At 50.0% G+C, this 19,826-nt stretch overlaps 1 protein-coding gene across 1 annotated transcript in view; it reads right to left on the bottom strand.

Annotated features, from left to right (window-relative positions):
• Window positions 1-18,587, bottom strand: part of LOC146208999 (uncharacterized) — a 190,752-nt gene extending 172,165 nt beyond the window's left edge. Inside the window, exon 1 of the mRNA XM_084579752.1 lies at window positions 17,783-18,587. Within this exon, the coding sequence (XP_084435878.1) occupies window positions 17,783-18,587 (805 nt within the window). The remainder of the gene's footprint in view (window positions 1-17,782) is intronic.
• Between the last annotated feature and the right edge of the window lie 1,239 nt (window positions 18,588-19,826).

Here is a 19,826-nt window from a genome sequence, read left to right on the forward strand (position 1 = left end):
TAGCGGTCGAGCGTGTTCCTCCGTGATTATGCGATGCTTTGCTAAAGGAGTTTGCCACAGCTTCGACAGTGAAGAAAAAATACCCGCTGTAGCTTTCAAGAACAATGTGAATCTGGTCTTGTCTGTCTTGGGGTAGAGCTGCGTTGTTTCGAAAGTGGGCGGCTTTGCTCGGTTGGTTGCGTCGTCTTCATGTTGGCTGGGGAGGGCGAAGATATGTCGGGTGTCCGCTAGCTCGTCTAGAAAAGCTGTTGTGGTGGCCTTGTTCAGGTGCCGGCATTCTTCTGTGAAGTTCGTGACGAGCACTTGAGTTTGTCCATGACGAAAATGGGCGACGCCTCTTGCGATTCTCAGTCCACGCTCTAAGAGCAACTGATTGCTTCCTTCGACGACGCCTTTGGCGATTTCGAAGTCTGGATTGCCCACGCAGGCGACGACACTTGATCGGGGCGGCACGATGAAGTCTTCGTCGAGTACGTTAAGAGCGATGTGATGCCTCGATGTTGTCGTTCAATGTATGCTCTTGTCCGTCGAGTGTTTGATGCGTTTTGACCGGAGGTCGATGACCGCCCGATGCTTGTTCAGGAAATTCATGCCCGAGATCACGTCACGCGAGTATTGGTGTAGGGCGACGAAGTTAGTAGGGTAGGTACGTCCTTTAAATGTAACCCTAGCGGTGCATCGACCCGATGGCGTTATGAGGTTACCGCCATTAGTACGGATTACCGGGCCATCCCAAGTAATAATCACCTTCCCGAGCTGGGCATCGAACGCTCCACTGATGACAAAATAGTCAGCTCCGGTGTCCACTGAGGTGTTCACCATGCGACCATCGACAACAGCTTCGAGGTCACTCGTTCGCTTCGTCGTATTGCGTTTTGGCTTTGGTGTTCTATCTCTCCTTTCTCTTGTGCTGAGGTCGCGGCCGGGGCACACCGTCGTCCCGTCGCTGGGTGGTGGTGTCAGATTGGAGTCTGGTCGCGTCGTCGTGGATGTCGACGTTGTGAGTAGTGGCAGTGTCACTGTGAAGTCTGAGCAAGTCGTCACCGGCGGCGGAGGATCTTCTTAGTTCCCCGTATAGCAGCCTCACCTCCAGCGGTTGCTAACATTAGTTTACCCTACGGAGGCTTGGGGACCTTCCTCTCACATTTTCATCGTAGGTGCGGCCTATAGACGCAAAACGGACCCTCTACAATGATGGGGACTTGAACCGACGGCTTGGTGGCGCAACCTAACCATTACGCAGGTAGTTCTCGATTTCTTGCGGTCGTTCACACCAGCGGGGTCGTGGGGCGTCGACTGCAAATTCGCGGAGGTCAATTCATCGGTATGGGCAATGACATAGAATGTCGGCCGCATCGCCGTGGAAGCATAACAGCCGGTTATTCGCAGTCCTCCAGAAGTCGCACTTTGTGGGGCTTGGGAGAAGTCGCACTTCATGGGCTTGGGAGGTCATTGATAGGCTTGGCGGGCGGGGGCCAAGGGGCGGCTTTCAGGAAGAGGACGGTAGCGGTGAGGGCTGGGAAACTCACGTCGTGGCGCAGGACAACGTAATGCAGCAGTGTAGTTAATCGCTGTTGTTTCTTGAGCTGGAGCCGTTGGAGCCATCACTTGAGAAGCACCCAGCGCCTGCTGGACTTCTTCGTGGACGACGTCCGCGAGAGTCCCTACCTGAGGTTGTTGGAATGATGGCAGTGATCGGCAAAGTTCATCTCGGACGATCTCACGGATGACGTCCCGAAGCCTTTCTCTGCTCGTAGAAGCGTTGCTGTAGGGGCTTGCGCTGACCTGTTGCAGTGGTCAATCTTAGTGGCACATCCGTATATGCATCGTATTCTCGATAGTCGACGCCTCACTTTCAAATTCGTCCACAGTTTTCGGCGGATTTCGGACAAGTTCTGGAAAAAGCGACTGTTTAGCGCCTCGCATTAGCAATTTAACTTTCTCACCTTCTGTCATGTTTAGGTTGGCGGCTCGGTGGAAAACACGTTTCATTTCCTCAACATATGCGAGGATAGGTTTGTTGGGGAGCTGAGCTTTGGACTGAAGGAGCTCCGCTCTTTCGTTCCTTACCACACTACCGAACTGTTTTGAACAGCTCCTTCGTGAAGTCCTCCCACCTCGTTAGCGAAGACGCGTTGTTTTCGTACCACGTCCGAGTTCTGTCAAGAACGAAGAACACGTTTCGGAGCTTCAAGACGTCGTCCAAATTGTTTAAAGCGGCAACTCATTTGTACTAGTCTAGCCAGTCCTCTGGATCTTGACCCGGGTTGCCATTGAAATGGGGGACTGTCGGTGCTGCTGGATGACAACCGGTACCATATCCTGGGCCAATGTAAACGACAGGACTTTCTTCCGTGGTCGAACAGGATCCGACAGCAGACCGTGTTCTGGATGAAGCCCTTGAAGTCTGCGGCTAGCTCGGTGATCTGTAGGCTGATCGCCCAGGACGACAGTAACAGGCTGTGGCCTTGGCTTGAAGAGGTAACCTGTACATGAAAGGCAGCACCTCCATCATATTTAATCTAAGGGTGACAATTCCGTTGGCGACAAATGATGAGGGTTAAGAATCACTGAAACAAATCATTTTTTGAACTGGCTTGCACCCGCGAAAAGACTAAGCAATCGGCGGCTGCGACAGCAACAAACATGCTCGGCGGTCGTCGATCTACAAATGCCCGTTTCGCGCATCAGAGCTAGTTTTAAAAGTTACGAAGAAAGATCGCGATAAAACTGCAACGAGGCGCTAGCATACCCCTGAAAATTGTAGAAACACACGCGAATGGCTGCAAATTTTCTAATTATATCTCTACACCTCTTTCGCGATAAATACCGCGATAAGGCTACTTCTAGCGACAAAATAAATGAACACAACTGAGAATACATATTTGATGAGTGTGTTAAAATCGTAGTAATAAGGCCGCATGTTGGCGGCTGTAGGAAAAAGAAGAAATAAAGTTTTGAATGGTTCGCGGCACTATAGAGAAAAAGGAGCGGCCGTGGGCAGTTACAATTTCTCTCTTCTATCAGTTAGTGTCTTTTTTGTGTGTGATAGGATCATACAAGAAATAAATGGCTGCAACCCCCTTCACTGAGGGCGTCTGACCTCCCGTGTGGGACGAACGGAGCCCTGGCCAAATACAGCATGAAGGTCTTGAAACGAGAACTAGAACATAACTGAAAGCAACGCCTTTCGCAAGTTCCATGACCTATAGGGGCGTCACCAGAAATCAAATATGGCTGCCCAAAAGGCGGTCCGTTTAGTTGACGGCAGCGCTGCGCTGGCAGAGGCTGCAGTAAATATATTGTAAGGGTGTTGTATTTTGTCAACAAAGCTTTATCGATCTTTTATCGAGCAAGTTCTCACTGTTCAAGCATTCTGTGTGCTTGCATTTCAGATGTGGTAGAAACAACCCGATGCAGGGGTGACTAGTCTGGTAGGAAAGTATTCAACTACTGATGGCATGGAGCGGCAGGTGCGACTTGCAGTGAAGCAGCTGTAATTGCGGTAATTACGTTTGCAGAGGCACATTACCCCAAACCAACAGAAACACAGAAAATTTACGGCTCTTATTCTATTCGTGGTATTGGTGGACGCCCATATTCCAACATCGAGTGCACGTTCTCGATATTATAAACGTACGTTTATCCCTTGTTCAGTGGCCTCGCTTTTTCACTTGATTTAAGCCTATACGTCGTTGCCCATTGGTGCCTAGACAAGTAAAATGCACAGATTCATGGTCTGGAAGGTGCCAAAGATAGTCTACAGGACTCATTTCAGTCCATCCTAATTTCTGTTAGAGCACCAGTGGAAGGCATCGGTTTTGAATGACGTACATTGTGGATAGGCTCAGGCGAACGTATTTTTCAGCACTGATCGCTTGATAATCAGAATAATTCCAACTTATAAAGAGAATAGAGACATCTTCCTGGGTACTACAAAGGTGACTACTAATTGAGGATGTCCCCCACGTCATTGTAAACTTCCATAGAAACTCCAAATTTATTAGCTGTTGGTTGCAAGCATTGCACCTAATGAATCATGCGGGAAATATCGATTTGATTTCTTGCGAAGCACTTCTACAGTCTCTGCAATTACGGTCGTAGCTGCCGATAAGAAACGTTGTCCTCAAGGGTAGTTCCCAATTCACAGTCAAGGTCACTGCTTCCTTGTGGCGTACTATACAAATTAACTGGAGCCCAAATGCGTGCAGAACACTGTCACAGCCTAGCTACGAAGCTTTTGGATGCTAATTAGCCTTGGTTAAGCAAACACTGATTAGTAAAGGAATACGAAAACAAGCAGCTCAAGTCATGTCGTTTGCATATTTATTATTTATGTTCTTTTCACACAGCTTAAAAATTTCACGATGTCTAGAACAGGCTCGCCACCACGAATATCTGTAATTCCGCTCCTTGAAGCTATAATTTTAAGGAAAATTTGCCTTTTTAAAAAAATGTGGCACCCTCTGGGAGTGGTTGAAAATTCGTCTGCTACTGGTTGAAAACTACCTTCGCGCCAAGAAACCAAGGTGTGTGTTCTTGACATCTAACGCCATCTATCGCATATGCCTGTCAAGAATACTAACTAAACATGGCCTCCGAAATCAGCTACGGCAGCGCCGATCGCGTAGGTCAAGAACTGCGCATGCGCAGCTGGGGCTGATGGTTTGTTTTCAACCAGGGGAGAGGCGCGCATGCGCAGAGCGGCATTCTGAAAAAGGCGGATTGTGTATGCAGGTTTACGTAGTCTTTGGCCACCCAGTTAGATTGCTGTGTAGAAAAAAAATTAAACTCGACACCTGAGTTTACTGTTTACCTACATGCATTGCTGGCCGTAATAACAACGTGACTGTGCTGATGGTGAACCGCTTTCAGGGACTGCATTTTCTGACAGCTTTAAATCCCAATTCGCTGTCAGACCGAACAAAAATGCGTCGCTAAGTCTTGTTCCATATTTCCTAAAATACAATGCCTCCGATACCATATTCTTGAATCCTACAGATGAATCAGAAATGTATCACACGTTTTGGAACTTAAAGAATAGTAAATCACTTGACATTGAGAACATTCACATTAGACCTATAAACTATGTCCTCGATCTTATACATCCGTTTTTAGTCGATATTTTCGCCATCACGCTCGCATCTGGCACTTTCCTAAATGACATGAAACGTGCAAATCTTTCGGTCATATATAAAGGAGGAAACAGAAATTACTTAAACAACTGTCAATCCATGGGTGTAATTCCAATATTTTCCAATGACCCTGAGAAGAATATGCTCACGAGCCTCGGCCCCTTCTTTAGCAAGCACAATATATCAGAACGCCAGCATGGCTTTCGAATGGGTAGGCCTATAGTATCAGCCCTTCTATTGCAAAACTAGCTCATAATTAAAAACATCTAAGCTAATAAATTAATTCTGAGAGTTTTTTCTAGACTTCAGTAAAGCCTTTGATTCACTATGCCACTCACATGTTCCTAATAAACTATATCAGTATGGTGTCCGTGGGCTAACACACTCTTTTATAATCGCACTTCACCTGCCGATATTAGTGTGTTGAAGTTCACACTTTTTCAGCTTATCAAGCCGATCCATTTATTGTAGCTATTAGTTCGTTGTTCGAACTTCTATAATGGCTCGTAGTAAACAGTCTACAAAAAAAAAACGAAACAAAAATTAAATTAATTTTACGTGTTTCTAAAAGCAAGTCTCTGTCCCCTAGTCACGATCTAAAGTTAGGGCGTCATCAAATATAATGCCACCTGGTTTACCAGTTGGCAGAGAAAGAAGAAAGAACTCACCCAGTTGGGAGCTACGAGCGCTGACCACAGGGATGTCTCTGTCAACTGAGCTGTGTCTAATTTAGATATTTTTGACATATTTGGTGGAGGAGCCGGTCCAGTACTTATGTCCCTCATTCCTCCTCTCGACCTGGACTCTACCTCAGCTCTTGTTGAGACACTGATCCATGATGTTAGCCGAAGGAATCTCGGCCTGCCACCCGAACACGGACCTTTGGAGTCAATCTCAGCGCCTGCCCTCCGAGCAGCCATGCAAGGTGCGGTGCCGCAGCAACTCGAGCCGGTCGCGGCAGCTGCCCCTCAACACCCTGCGCAAGGTCCTCTTCCTTACACCCTGCACACTTCGCGAGTATCGAAGACAATCAATGGTAAACCAGAGGAAGGTTTAGAAGACTGGCTCTCCCAGTTCGAGCGAGTCGCTGCTCTTAATCACTGGTATGACACCGCGAAGCTTATATACGCCTTCTGCGTTCGCACGTGGTACGAGAACCGCGGAGCGATTTTGTCTTCCTGGTGTACGTTTCACCGTCAAACTCTCGAGGACTGCATTGGTCCAGACCTCCCAGAACTAGCTGAGCGGGCAGACCAGTTTTGTTTCCAGATGCCAAATGAAACCGCCACAAAATGTATGTTGAAGATTTGACGCGACAGCTCCGCCGTGCTGAGCCCACCATGTCGGTGGACAAGAAACTGCGCCACTTAATGCGCAGGGAAAAAGAGCAGCTGTTTGCTGGCCTTGTGCGCAGTCATCCGGCCACAGTGGCTGATTTCTTGTTAGAAGCATCGAGAATGGGGAAGGTTCATCAGCAGCAGGCCAAAGCTCACAATAGACCATATTTTGATATATATCACCTATTGAGTCCCTTCCGGCTTATGGAGGCACCGGGGAATCGTTCCGCGAACTCTCAGCGGTGCGAGATGAACTGCAATCCGGTGTGCCTCAACCGCAGACTGCTTTATTTGCTGATATCGTTCACGATGAGGTACGTCAAACCATCAGACCTCAGTGACTGGGTGATGACCCAGCAGAGTGCCGAGCAGAGTGCCGAGTTCCAACATACGCGGATGTTTTGGGACGTTCTGTCCCATCATCAGCGCCACTTGTCCCTGTACGACAAGCTTCAACAGAGCCTTTGTCTACTGTACCAGCTCCGGCGTCGATTTCTCCTGTATCTCAACATCCTCTGTCATGCGTGCAGCCGGCATAGTACACTTCAAGTCAACGACCGCCTCGGCTAAGATCAGACATCTGGCGTACTCCCGATCGAAGTCCCCTCTGTTATCACTGTGGCGAGCCTGGTCATCTCTTTCGACAGTGCACCTGTCGTGAACTAGGCCTACAAGATTTTTCCCCACCGCGCGACGACCACCCTACGATCAATGACCCAGGGAAATCGAATAGTAAGTCGCTGAACAGCGTCTGTCTTCTCAGCGGCGACTGTCACGCTCTCCTTCTCGCCGCCTCTCCGCATCATCCCAGACTCTCTCACCTGGGGCACCTGAACAATCCCCTAGCCCCCGCCAGGGAAACTAAAGATCGCGAAAAAAACATAATATTCGAGGTGTGGCATTCTCAACGCAGCTGGTAGTAACCCAGTCACACAGCAGAGTTCTGCTCCTCATATTACCTAATTAACTCGTATATCTCAGAAGAGGTATGATCTATAGCGATCACCCTGCATGAATAGAGCTAAAAACAAATAACTATGCTATACAACAAACACTAACGCACACTTGTTTTCAAAATGCGCACGCATATGTTTTTGGAACCTTGCAGCGTTCTTGATCTTTGGTGATTGATCTTCTTGATCTTTGGTTTTTGATATTTGGCAGTGTGATTGATCTTTGGCATTATGCAATCTGACAGGTCCTGATACACCAGCATGCCGTGTTTTAACCGCTGCACAGTAGCTGGCAAGATTTGTCATGATAGTACAAATGTCATAACTCCGACGCAAAATAAGTACGAAGCGGTGCGATGCTTTCCAAGTACGTTTTCTACTGCGACAACCTCAGAGGTGCAAATATATTAAAGCATTTTCTTCATGCCATGATCATAGCGGCATAATCTCCAGCGCTTATCAGTTTCGTGCTTCGCGCTGCAAACGAATCCACATTTAAGAAGCAAATTACTAAACACACACACGCGCGCGCACATACACACACACACACACACACACACACACACACACACACCGCGCCGCGCCGCAATATCTGAGAAAACTACCCCAACGATCTCACTTCTTGATAGCTTTTGTTGTAATGTCAAGTAACACACCTCAAAAAAAAATGCCTCAGCGACCGCGTAGAACCGCTATAATTACACCCAACATTAATGATCCTCAATCTAACCCTTAGTCGAACACCGCTCAGACAATTAACTCACTTGCCAGTCATCATAGACTCGCCTTTGCTTATTTGTAACGATAGGCCAGATCCTGCAACGGTTATAGACCGCAGCATGCCATGGATGGAAAAACTTTATTTTCGTCAGAGAGCATGTATGGATGGTTCCGTGTTAGATGGCCATCAACCCATGGCTGACGGCGACCTGGGTGGCCCGCTCCACGGCCCTGGTCTGGACGACCGGGTCTGAGCTGGCCAACACGGCCTCCCACTGCTCGAGGGAAGGATCACGCATAATATCCGCCGGTGGCGGTGCTATGCTACAGCTCCATAATATGTGGTCATAGGTTGCCAATTCCTGACACCATTTGCACTCCGGCTGAATGTCCGGGTAGATTTTGCTCAACACGTATGGGTTGAAGAAACATCTAGTCTGCAATCGTCGCCAGACGCATTCCTGCGCCTTCACCAATTGCTTGTCCTGGGGAGGGTAAATCCTCCGCTCAAGTCTGAAATGATTAGTAATGCCATGAAAGGATACCAGCCCATCTCTCGTGGACCTTCCCGGAACGTCCGGCTCACCTACTCGGCTGACGAAACCTCGAGCATTCATGTGAGCCGTCTCTTTCCCAGGATTCCCAGAGTGTGCTGGTACCCAGACAATTTCTGCCTCCGTAGTCCCTCACCCCGTGGCCCGATTCAGCAATCGCGCCGCTGTGACAGATATTCTGCCCCTCGCCAAATTTCGGATGGCTGTTTTGGAATCGCTGAAGATCAAGTCAGCATTGCTACTAGTAATAGCTAGTGCTATCGCCGCTTCCTCTGCAGTTTCTGGGGAGCGGGTTTTGACTGATCCGGAGGCGATTAAGCGTCCCCGCCCTTCCACCACCACAATTGCAAATGCGTCCTTGTCCCTATACTCGGCGACATCTACATAGACTGCCCCGTTGTACTTCCCGTACTTAACATGTAAAGCATTGGCTCTTGCCTTCCTGCGATCCTCGTGATGTATTGGATGCATGTTCTTGGGGAAAGGTTTTATGTACAAGCCCTTGTGCATTTCCCGCCTAATCTTTATTTTAGTGTCACCAGCTGGAGCGTCAACTCCAATGCCGATCCTTTCCAATATGTCCCTTCCTGCTTTTGTTTTTGAAAGCCTACCGAGCTGCATCACCAAGTGCGCCTCCCGTAGTTCTTCTAGGGTGTTGTGCACCCCTAATCCCAGCAGCCTTTCGGTAGACGCATTGTGAGGCAACCCAAGGGCCGCTTTATATGCCTGCCTAATCATAGCCTCCACCTTGCCTTTTTCCGTCGCGTCCAACTTCAAATAAGGCGTCGCATACACTATTCTACTGAGCACAAACGCCTGCACCAGCTTACACAAGTCCTTTTCCATAACACCTCTCTTACGATTAGCGATTCTGCTGATTAGCCTCACGGTAGCATTGACTGTATATTTAAGCCTTTTCAAGGACTCGCTATTTTTCCTGTTAGTCTGCAGATACATACCCAGGATCCTGATCGTTTGGACCTCAGCGACCGATACGCCCCCCACTTTGACCTCTAAAGGCGGTGACGGCACATAGTGCCTCGCATGTATCCCTCTTGGCTTGTCCCTCAGCACAAAAACCTCGGACTTGGGCTGAGAGCACGAGAGTCCTGCTTCCCCTGCTAGCTCCTCAACAATATCCACCGCGTGCTGTAGAGTTTCTTCCAAATGTGCGTCACTGCCTCTTGTTACCCAAAGAGTAATGTCATCCGCATAAAATGTATTGTTTAAGTCCCGATATCCCTTGCAGCCTGGGTGGTATCTTGATCAATGCGAGATTAAATAGGAACGGCGATAATACCGACCCTTGCGGTGTCCCCCTGCCCCCCAATGGTAGGGATCCGATTTCATTTCTCCGACTATAATCTCCGCAGTCCTACCCTCCAGAAACGATCTGGTGTACCGGAAGGTTCTACCCCCCGGTCTTATGTCCGATAGGTTCCTCAATATTGCCTCATGGGTAACATTGTCAAAGGCCTTAGTTAGGTCGAGCCCCAAGATAGCCTTGGTGCCCGTGCCGTACCCAGGATCAACCACGTCTTTTTTTAGCTGTATCATGACGTCTTGCGTTGATAAATTAGCCCTGAAACCAATCATTGTTTCAGGTATCAACTCCTTGTTCTCTACATAACCCTGAAGCCTGTTCAGGACCACATGCTCCATCAATTTGGCTAAACACGACGTTAGCGAGATGGGACGCAGATTCTCAATGCAGAGCTTCTTCCCTGCTTTAGGAATAAATGTAATCCTAGCATGCTTCCACACTGGCGGAATCTCCCCGGCCACCCAAAATTTATTCATCAAATTCGTGAGTGCCCCTACTGACTTGAAATCCAGATTCCTCAGCATCTTATTAGTAACCCCGTCCGGACCCGCTGCTGACGTGGTACGAAGCTGACCCATTGCAAACTCCACCTCCGCCACCGTAAAGTCTGCATCTAATTCAAGGTTTTCCTCTCCCGAGTAATCCGGCAAGCAACCGCCCGCCTCTGCGTTTATGTAACGTCTTCGGAGTTCATGTATAAACTCCCCAGTCGTGCCTTGATACCGATGCACTAACATAGCCATTTGCCCCTTCTGCGCAGATTTGGTTGCCGTCGGGTCTGAAAGGTGCCTCAACAACTTCCATGTTTTTTTTTGCATCCGAATTGCCCATTCATCCGGTCACAAATCTGCCCCCACTGTTTGCACTGCAACTCCAATGTGTACGTTTCGATTTCTCGTTCTAACTTGGCCATCTTTCTACGGAGCACACCATTATGCCTTTGTTTCCTCCACCTCCGAAGGAGACTCGCATGTGCTTCCCACATGTGTAACAATCTGGAGTCAGCCGTAGAGCCCTCCTCCTCCGCTGGAACCTCTTTTGTGGTACTCTTCATGGCCTGCTTGAATGCCTCAACCCAGGCTCCTAAGTCCTCGATTTCCCCGGTCACTGTATCATTTCTGACTTCCCGAAATCGGTCCCAGTCCGTCACTCGAGTTCCTTTCACCTTGTCTTTGTGCTTAGCAGCACTAAATATCGTGGAAAGGATGTAGTGATCACTTCCCAGTGGCTGTCCCGTGTTTACCCACTTTGCATCCCTGATACCATTCACAAATGTGAGGTCTGGAGAGGTGTCTATGCTCACGCTGTTGCCTATCCTTGTATGATCTAGCGGGTTGTTCAAGATCGTCCATCGCAGGTCCTGGACAACCTGCCAAAGTTTATTTCCCTTCGGGCTGGCTCGGATGTAGCCCCACTCCGGATGAGGTGCATTGAAATCCCCCACCACGATGAGTTGAGACCTGGCCGCTAGCCGTTGCGTCTTTATCAGGAGGTCTGGCAAGCCCACCCCCTTATCTTTTGGAGAAGAGTATACATTAAGAGCAAAGAGACTCTTATCGCCTTTTCTTTTGGGTAAAATCTCTAGCAGGACGTAGTCCTCCCTGCTGCTATCTATGGTATGCTGAATCACTGTGGTGTTACGATGGACTAGCATGGCCGTAAAGACGCTCGATACGCCCCCTCGATCAATCTCTGGTGGTGTAAATGTCTTAAATCCCGGTAATTTAACCGAGCCGCTAGCCTCCTGCAAAGCTATAATGTCCGGCTTACTATCTAGATTTTGTATGTGCAACTGCAGGTTCCCCCGCTTGCGACCGAAGCCCCTGTAGTTCCACTGCCAAACCTCAATTTGCTGGCGAGGGGCCATGGTGAGGCACTAGGTTCACTAACATCGGCTCCTGGCCGACTACGGGAGGCAATCTAGCCTCTAGCATAGCATTTAGGTGTTTAAACATACCCATTACTTGGGTCTGGAAACCCCTTAAGTCATTGGTGAAGGCGTCAAGACGCTCCTCAATCTTGCCAAGTCTGGCTTCGATCTTGTCGACCCGACCTTCCAACCTATCCTGTCTTTCTTCCAGTTTTCCTACTCTCTCCGCAAGGGTAAGCATGTCCCTCCTAAGACTAGTGACTTTAACTACTGGCTGCGGCGTGTCCGCCACCGATGTTTCTGCTATTCTCTTTGCATGAGCTCCCTCATCTGCCGGTGGCGGCCTTTTGACCGTCCCCCGATTCTCCACTTCCACAGCTGTACAGTTATTGTCCACGCTAGAAGCGTTCGCCTGCGCCGCTTTCTGTGGGGCCTGGGCCAGCGGCGTCTGTACCCTTTCTACTCTGCCGGTTTTAAGCTCACGTTCCATCTCTGCCATCCTAGCTTCCATCTTTTTGATAGTTTCGGCTTGCTGCAACACCTGCCTTTGTAGCTCCTTCTCTCGAGCAGTCTCATTTTGGGAGCCCGCGTTTGGCCAGCTCACCTTTTTCCTTATGGCACTTGGACTTCTTTCATGACCAGAACCTTGCCCTCCTCCTTTGCCAGGCTCGTGTCCGGGCAGTGACGGGAAGGAAGCTGACCGTTCCCTTCTCTTGCTATCGCCTCTCGCACCGCTAGATGACCGCTTCCTGGGCCTCGAACGCCGCTCTTCCTTGCCAGTTTGGCTCTTGTCCTCGTTGCTGTGCTGCGAACGCCGCTCTTCCTTGCCAGTTTGGCTCTTGTCCTCGTTGCTGTGCTGCGGACCCGTCGGCTGCTGACGGGCTAGACGAAACTTGCAGTTGCGGCTTCCCGTGCTGTGCGCCCCATGGCACACGATGCAGTCCGGCGTGCAGGTCAGCGACTCTCCGTCCGGTGGTGCAGGATGTTCCTTCCCGCAACGGCGACACAGATTAGTCTTCGGACGATAGCAAACGTCCGCCCGAGGTCCCACTCATCTGCAGTTATAGCAGGTCTCGACTAACTCTCTATACGGGATCACAACGTACAGACAGTTCCAATAAATAACTTGCCGGGGAACGCGCTTCCCGCCGAAAGTGATCTGAATCGCCTTTGACTTGCCCAAAGGTCTGGCATCCAAAATGTCCATGTCTTCATTCTTCTTCATGAATCCTGCGCGAACTTTTGCCAATGGGCATCCGTTGTACGCATTGTAAATTACTCCGCGCACAGAGTTCTCCGGCGCCGCCACGTACGCCGAAACCTCAAGGTCACGACCGCCCAGCTTGAGCGTCTTTACGTTCGCATATGCCCCACTACGATTCATACACGGCGTGCTCACCGTCATCGTGTTGTTTGTCTCATTGACCCGCACCAGGTCTCCTTCCACCGCAGTCGCGTTCGTCAGCTCCGCTGCCGCTCTCAAGGCACATCCGAGCTCCCTCGGCGTCACTATACTCAAGTCCCAATTCTTGGGCCGGCACAAAGCCTTGAAATCCTTGGCTGGCATCTTCAGAAACGGTCCTCGTTTCTTCCACACCGGCGCTTTCCCCCGCTTGACTTGGGCTGCTCCGTGCGTCTGGCGCCCGTCGCTGCCCGCCTGTTTCTCGGTAAGCCTACTCTCGGAGTGATCCCCGTACACAGACTTCTTGAATCGATCTTGCGCCTTCAAAACCCAGGTCCATTCTCCTGCCTCGAACTCTTCGGGCGTTATAGATTCTCCCCCAACGGAGTACTCCATTGTCTTCAGCCTCGCAAAGGCCCACAACCACAAGTCACAGCCCCGGAGCCCGGTGCCGCAGGCGTCGGCTCGGCCTAATGATTAGGCCTGATTTGCCGCACCGTGGTCGAGTACAAATCGTGAAAAAAACCCTAAAAGGGGGGAACACTTGCCAAAATATGGTGTCCACAGGTACAGGGCAACTGCCTGCAGACGATTCCACAAAAAGCAAGTCCAAGGCACAGCGCGTTCCGCCGAAAATCGGTCTCAAGGCGGGAGCTCATGCGGAACACGTCCGCACAGCGTCCGCTCTACAACAGATCTCCCAAGACGTCGCATGAAATGGCGCTCGGGTCAGAACCAAAAGCCTCCAACTACATTGTTATGTCTGCCGTCAGCGCTGCCTCAACTGCACGAGTCCCACTTAATGACTGGTCGCTCGAACGGATAGACACGATTAACACTTTAAAGGACAACTCCGCATTTTTCCACCTCCTAGGATTATAATGACATTTTCCAGGTATATGCATCGTTCCCGCTCATTTACAGCAATCTTTGCAGCGGTTCGGTCTTTTAATGCAAAATAAATCATTGTTATAATTTTTCAATTTCACGGTCTCAGTCGCGGAGATTCCTACGGGGAAGTTTAATCGTGACACCGGATGCGCTGCTCTCTATATTCGCTCTGCGTTTGCTACAAGCCTAAATTCAGGTATTGCTTTCCTCCATTTCAGACAGAGGCCGCAGCTCAACGGATACCCCGGCTGGTCAAACTACCTTGGCTGCCAGTCAACGCACCACCGGCATAGAAGGTAAGGGCTGCCACTGATAAGCTAGCTTCTGTTTATCCAACTCGAGCCTTGCAGCAATCCTTCAGGGTGCATATCAGACCAACAACAGTGCAGACCAACAGTGCAGATTTATATCACAAAGATACCCATCAGAACTATGCATACAGTGATAGTCGCAACACTTGCTACCATAGGTTAGCAGGGGTTTGTAAGCCACACGGCATCTAACGCTGTCACAGTGCATTTAGCCACACTTGTAGATGCACGCAAAATGAGCACAGTAACAAAGATTCCAGTCACTGCAGAGGAGTATCTTCCTGTCCAGACTTGCGTCACGTCCAAACACTCAGTGCTGTGTTATATATGACCTAGGCCTACAAGATTCCCCGAAGACGGTAGCCAGAGACCTCAAATCAGGAATACATACTGTGTTAGCCGCACGTCATAAGGGAAACAGAACTTTTCTGATCACATTACAGGGACCAGACACTCTTCTGGCCAGATTCTACTATAACGGCCGAACAGTGCGACTCAAAATGTACAAACCTAGGCCTCTGCAATTTAACAGGTGCTACAGAGACGGTCATATGCAAAAATGTTGTCCATATAGAGTTAACCTAGTGTCGCCCGTTAATAATTATGAGGATTATTAACGATGCGCCCTTAACGGTGCGCACACTCCCAGACACCCTTCGACTGAGTGGGGGTCCCGGTCGCAAAGGAGATGCCCTCGACCTGCGTGGCAAGCTCAGCCGCAGTTCAGCTTGCCCTTAAGGGCTCGTATGTCGTCTATGAACAAACCGGGGTTATTGCTTTCCACATCGATTAGACGCTGTAGATTCACGTGAAGGGACCTTTCTTCGGCCCTTTCTTGTCTGGCTATAGCGCTCGATCTTTCCAATGCTGTCATTTTGACATTCTGTTTAAAAACCTCCCATTTAGCCCCTAACTTTGTTACGCCTTTGTCATTCATATTTGCTATATGCCTTTCAACGTCGGCTTGGAAACTGTCATCAGATAATAATTTTGAGTTTAACTTCCACATTTGCCAGTCAAATCCTTGACTTTTAGTTTTGTTCCCAGCGATAGTGACGATGACCAAGCAGTGATCGCTGAACGATACTGGCTTAACGTGGTATTCGTGGCATACAGGCACCAGATCAAGAGATATGTACATCCTATCGAGTCGAGCGTGGCTAGAGGCCTGGAAATGAGTGAACTGAGCAGCTCGTCCACCCTCCAGACATCCAGCCACATCAACAAGGTTAAACTCATTTACCAATTCTGCGAGAACACAGGTGCTGGCATCACTATGCGGCCTTCTACTCGTTTTATCTGATGCGGAGAGTACACAATTGAAGTCTCCCATTATCACAGTTAGCCTTTCAGAGTTGCGATACTGACGAATACCTTCAAAGAAATCGCGCCTTTCGCCAACGCTGTTCGGTGCATAAACACAAATGATGCGCCATTCGTATGAATACAGCACGAGATCGCAAACAACGAAGCGGCCATACGCACAAGTCGTGACAGCTTGAATTGTGACACCAAGGCACTGACGCACAAACAGCACAAAACCAGCCGCTGCTCCAACTGCATGACTTACAACGGCATTAATTAAGGGGAAATGAGGGTGCTCGTTATAATACATGAAGGAAAGAAGCCAACAGTCGGCGAGGCCAAGGAAAGCGTTGGGGATGGTACTTTATGTCTTTTTTTTTAATGTTTACTTGGATAATTACAGATATTAGTAATGTAATCTGTTTAGGGGAAAGATAATTAAACACAAAGTAGAAGAAAAAACAACGTACCGATGGTGAGATCCGAACCCACGTCCTCCGAATAACGCGTTCGGTGCTCTTCCAACTGAGCTACATCGGCCGCTGTCCCCCCTGCTACTTTCTTGGGTATTTATGTTGTCTGTATACGAACCTTGAGAGTGTTCACCAGCGCCACCCTCAGCCAAGGCGGCGGACGTGGAACGTCCTTTGTTACCGCCAGCGTCACGTAGAACGTGACCAAGAGCGAGGGCGGAAGCTGCGCTAGAACCCTCTTACGCTACCTATGGCTTCAAGACTGCCAGAACCGAGACCCCCGTAAGCTACAAGCAGATCAATTAATGGGAAATGAGGGTGCTCGTTATAATACATGAAGGAAAGAAGCCAACAGTCGGCGAGGCCAAGGAAAGCGTTGGGGATGGTACTTTGTCTTTTTTTTAATGTTTACTTGGATAATTACAGATATTAGTAATGTAATCTGTTTAGGGGAAAGATAATTGAACACAAAGTAGAAGAAAAAACAACGTACCGATGGTGGGATCCGAACCCACGTCCTCCGAATAACGCGTCCGGTGCTCTTCCAACTGAGCTACATCGGCCGCTGTCCCCCCTGCTACTTTCTTGGGTATTTATGTTGTCTGTATACGAACCTTGAGAGTGTTCACCAGCGCCACCCTCAGCCAAGGCGGCGGACGTAAAACGTCCTTTGTTACCGCCAGCGTCACGTAGAACGTGATCAAGAGCGAGGGCGAAAGCTGTGCTAGAACCCTCTTACGCTACCTATGGCTTCAAGACTGCCAGAACCGAGACCCCCGTAAGCTACAAGCAGATCAATTAAGGGGCCTCGCCGACTGTTGGCTTCTTTTCTTACAACGGCATTGTATCTTGAAGTAAAAAGGCTAACCATTCTCCCGGTTTCTTCTTCACCATCAACTTTAGTTTCCTGAATCGCGATGACGTCCAGCTCCAGCTCGCTAACCAAACGAAACAGTTGACCTTGCTTGCGCCTTGCTGCGAGTCCTAGAACATTAATAGTCGCGAATCTAATGGCTTTGTCTAGACAAATCATTGCTGATGAACGAATACTCGGGAGCATGGTCATACCTTTAGTGATGTCTGTGGCCGAGCACCCCTCCATGGTGGCAGGTGTTAAGTCTGAGGTAGGAGCGGTGCAGCCACCCCTCTTTTCTCTAACAAGTTCGGCCTAGGCCGAAAGGACGCCCGCCGTACCGCCGCGGAAGTCTTTGTCGGCGGTCATCGACGTCTGCGTTCTCGTGACCTGGTGTTCGGTCCTCCGTGTCGTCGTGTGTCCGCTTCGCTACCGCTGCCGAGTTCGCTGCCTCAGATTCGACCATGCTGTCTGTCTCGTGAATGAACACTGTGTTGTGACTGACCTCCTTGTCCCCAGTTGAGTTGCTGCTGCTGGCCACCTTAGCGGCCGCGACGCCGACGGAACACGCTTGCAAATTCTTGACACCCTGCTCCTTGACCTCGTCCGCGTTTGGGGAGGGGGGAGTGACCGTTGTTTTTGCTGAGCTGGTGCCTGTCTCCTTAGCTGCTTCTTCCGCATCCGCCTCGTCCATGAGATGTTCCGACATGTCGTCGTTCCTCACGGGCCCTGCGACGTTTGCATACGTCTTTACACACTGCGGTTCATCGTGGCCGAAACGACGACAACGAGCGCAGCGCGGAACCTGGCACTTCTTCCGGATGTGACCCGTCGTCTTGCAGCGAAGGCACAGAGGAGCCCTGCCCGGAACGACGACGAGCGCTGGCTCACCGGCAACTCTCAGCTGGTGTGGGATGTCGTCAATTTTCACCCCTGTCTTCAGCTTTAGGGACACGGTGCGCGTAGTTGACCCTTTGTCGGTGACGCCTTGTGCGCGCCACATTTCTCTTGCGATGTCAGACACCGTCCCATACGGCAACAGTGCGGCTCGCACGTCTTCGTCAGGAACGCCATGCAACAGCCAGTGAATATTTAATCGGACGCCCTGGTCGTTGGGGTCGACGATTACACAGCGATGGTCCTTCATTTTCACATCATTGACAGCGAGCAGCTTACGTGTGGCCTCGGCGTCTTTAAACGTCACTGCCCAAACGTGGTTCATTTGGTACGCCCCTAGGGCGACCACCTCTGGGAGCAATCCAAGACGAACCAACGCGTCCCTGAAGTCTTCAACTCGGTACGGTCGCGCCTTCACATCACCATGCATGAAAACAGTATTAAGCACAATGCGCCCGGTTGGCAAACTTGGCAGAATCACCTGATACTCGTCAGCCGAAGCGTCAAAAAACCTGTTTCGGCGGCCGGCCTGGGCCGCAAACGCCGCTCCGCCGGAGCTCATGCTTCTGCGTCCGTACACGCCGGTGGCCGGAACTAGAAGTGAGCACTCAGCCACGAGTTCGATGCTTGAAAGCGGTACAAAAGCGCTTCTAGTGAATGCGGTGTTGCCTTAGAAACGTCCCGTAGAACGTTATACTGCGGTGTATATCGGTAATTATGAGCATGTTACTTAAGGCCCGTTTACACTAGGCCGACGCGACGCCGATGCCGATGCGACGCCGACGTCGGTGGTCGGCGGGTCGGTCGGCCGATCCCGTCGTTGATGCACCGGTCAGTCCCACTAGGCCGACAACGACGCCAGCACGACCAACGACCGCCTGTCGTCGTAGTGTGACAAGTTCCCAGACCAGCGACGCCGACGAAACGCATCGGCCGGCGGTCGCCCGATCAGTCCTCGGCAGATCGTCGAGCAAGCTAAAATGAAAGGCCGACGAGCGACATACTGTGCGCGGCTGCGCTTCCCTGTGTCATATACATTCTAAAATATAGGCAATGAAGGATGGCGGTTCATATTATCACACTTCCACACTCGCGGGTGTGCTTTTTTCGTTGAACATGAGTCGACGCCAGCCCCGTTGAAGGCGAGTAGGCCTAGCGAGCCCGCAGGAATCGTGTGTGTGATTTCGACGATCGTGGGGAGTAAACTATAATGTTTTAACGAGTGCAAATGATCATCGAGGGTAGGTTTGGTTATAGTGACCTAAGACTGACGTTTGCTTTTATCACGGGACGCCGGTACAGAAAGCGTAAAGCGCCGGCGTAATCCGGTCTGCCGAGCAAAGTTGAGGGCGGCTGGTAGTAGTCGGCGGCACTCGCGGGACGCAAATAACACCATTTTAATTCATGAAAATGGTTGCCGAGCATACTTCCGGTTAAAAGGAATCAGAATCGAGCACTGATGGCATCTAAGAAAGCAAATACAATTAGCAGGAAGCGCCGCTCTCGTGCGATGTCAACAACCAAATCTCAAACATTTCTCATGCGGTATATCGCCTCATCGGTGGTTCTTGCGGAGTTATCGCATTGCGTAAATGCGTAATGTGCAGCCATAGCACGGGAAGAGAAAATACCCGAGTAAAGTATAGCCCGGCAGGCTGTTTATTGAAATGAAAACGAGCAGCGTGTGTGTATGCACACATATGTAAACTGCAGCAGCGATGGCATGCACTCGTCGTCATCGGCGCATTCCCGTTAAAATTTCTAGCTCACACGGGAAATGGCAAAGCGTTTACTATTATCA

This window comes from Amblyomma maculatum, chromosome 1 (genome assembly GCF_055883805.1).
Source record: "Amblyomma maculatum isolate TAMU_Amacu chromosome 1, ASM5588380v1, whole genome shotgun sequence".
Classification (NCBI taxonomy): Eukaryota; Metazoa; Arthropoda; class Arachnida; order Ixodida; family Ixodidae; genus Amblyomma; species Amblyomma maculatum.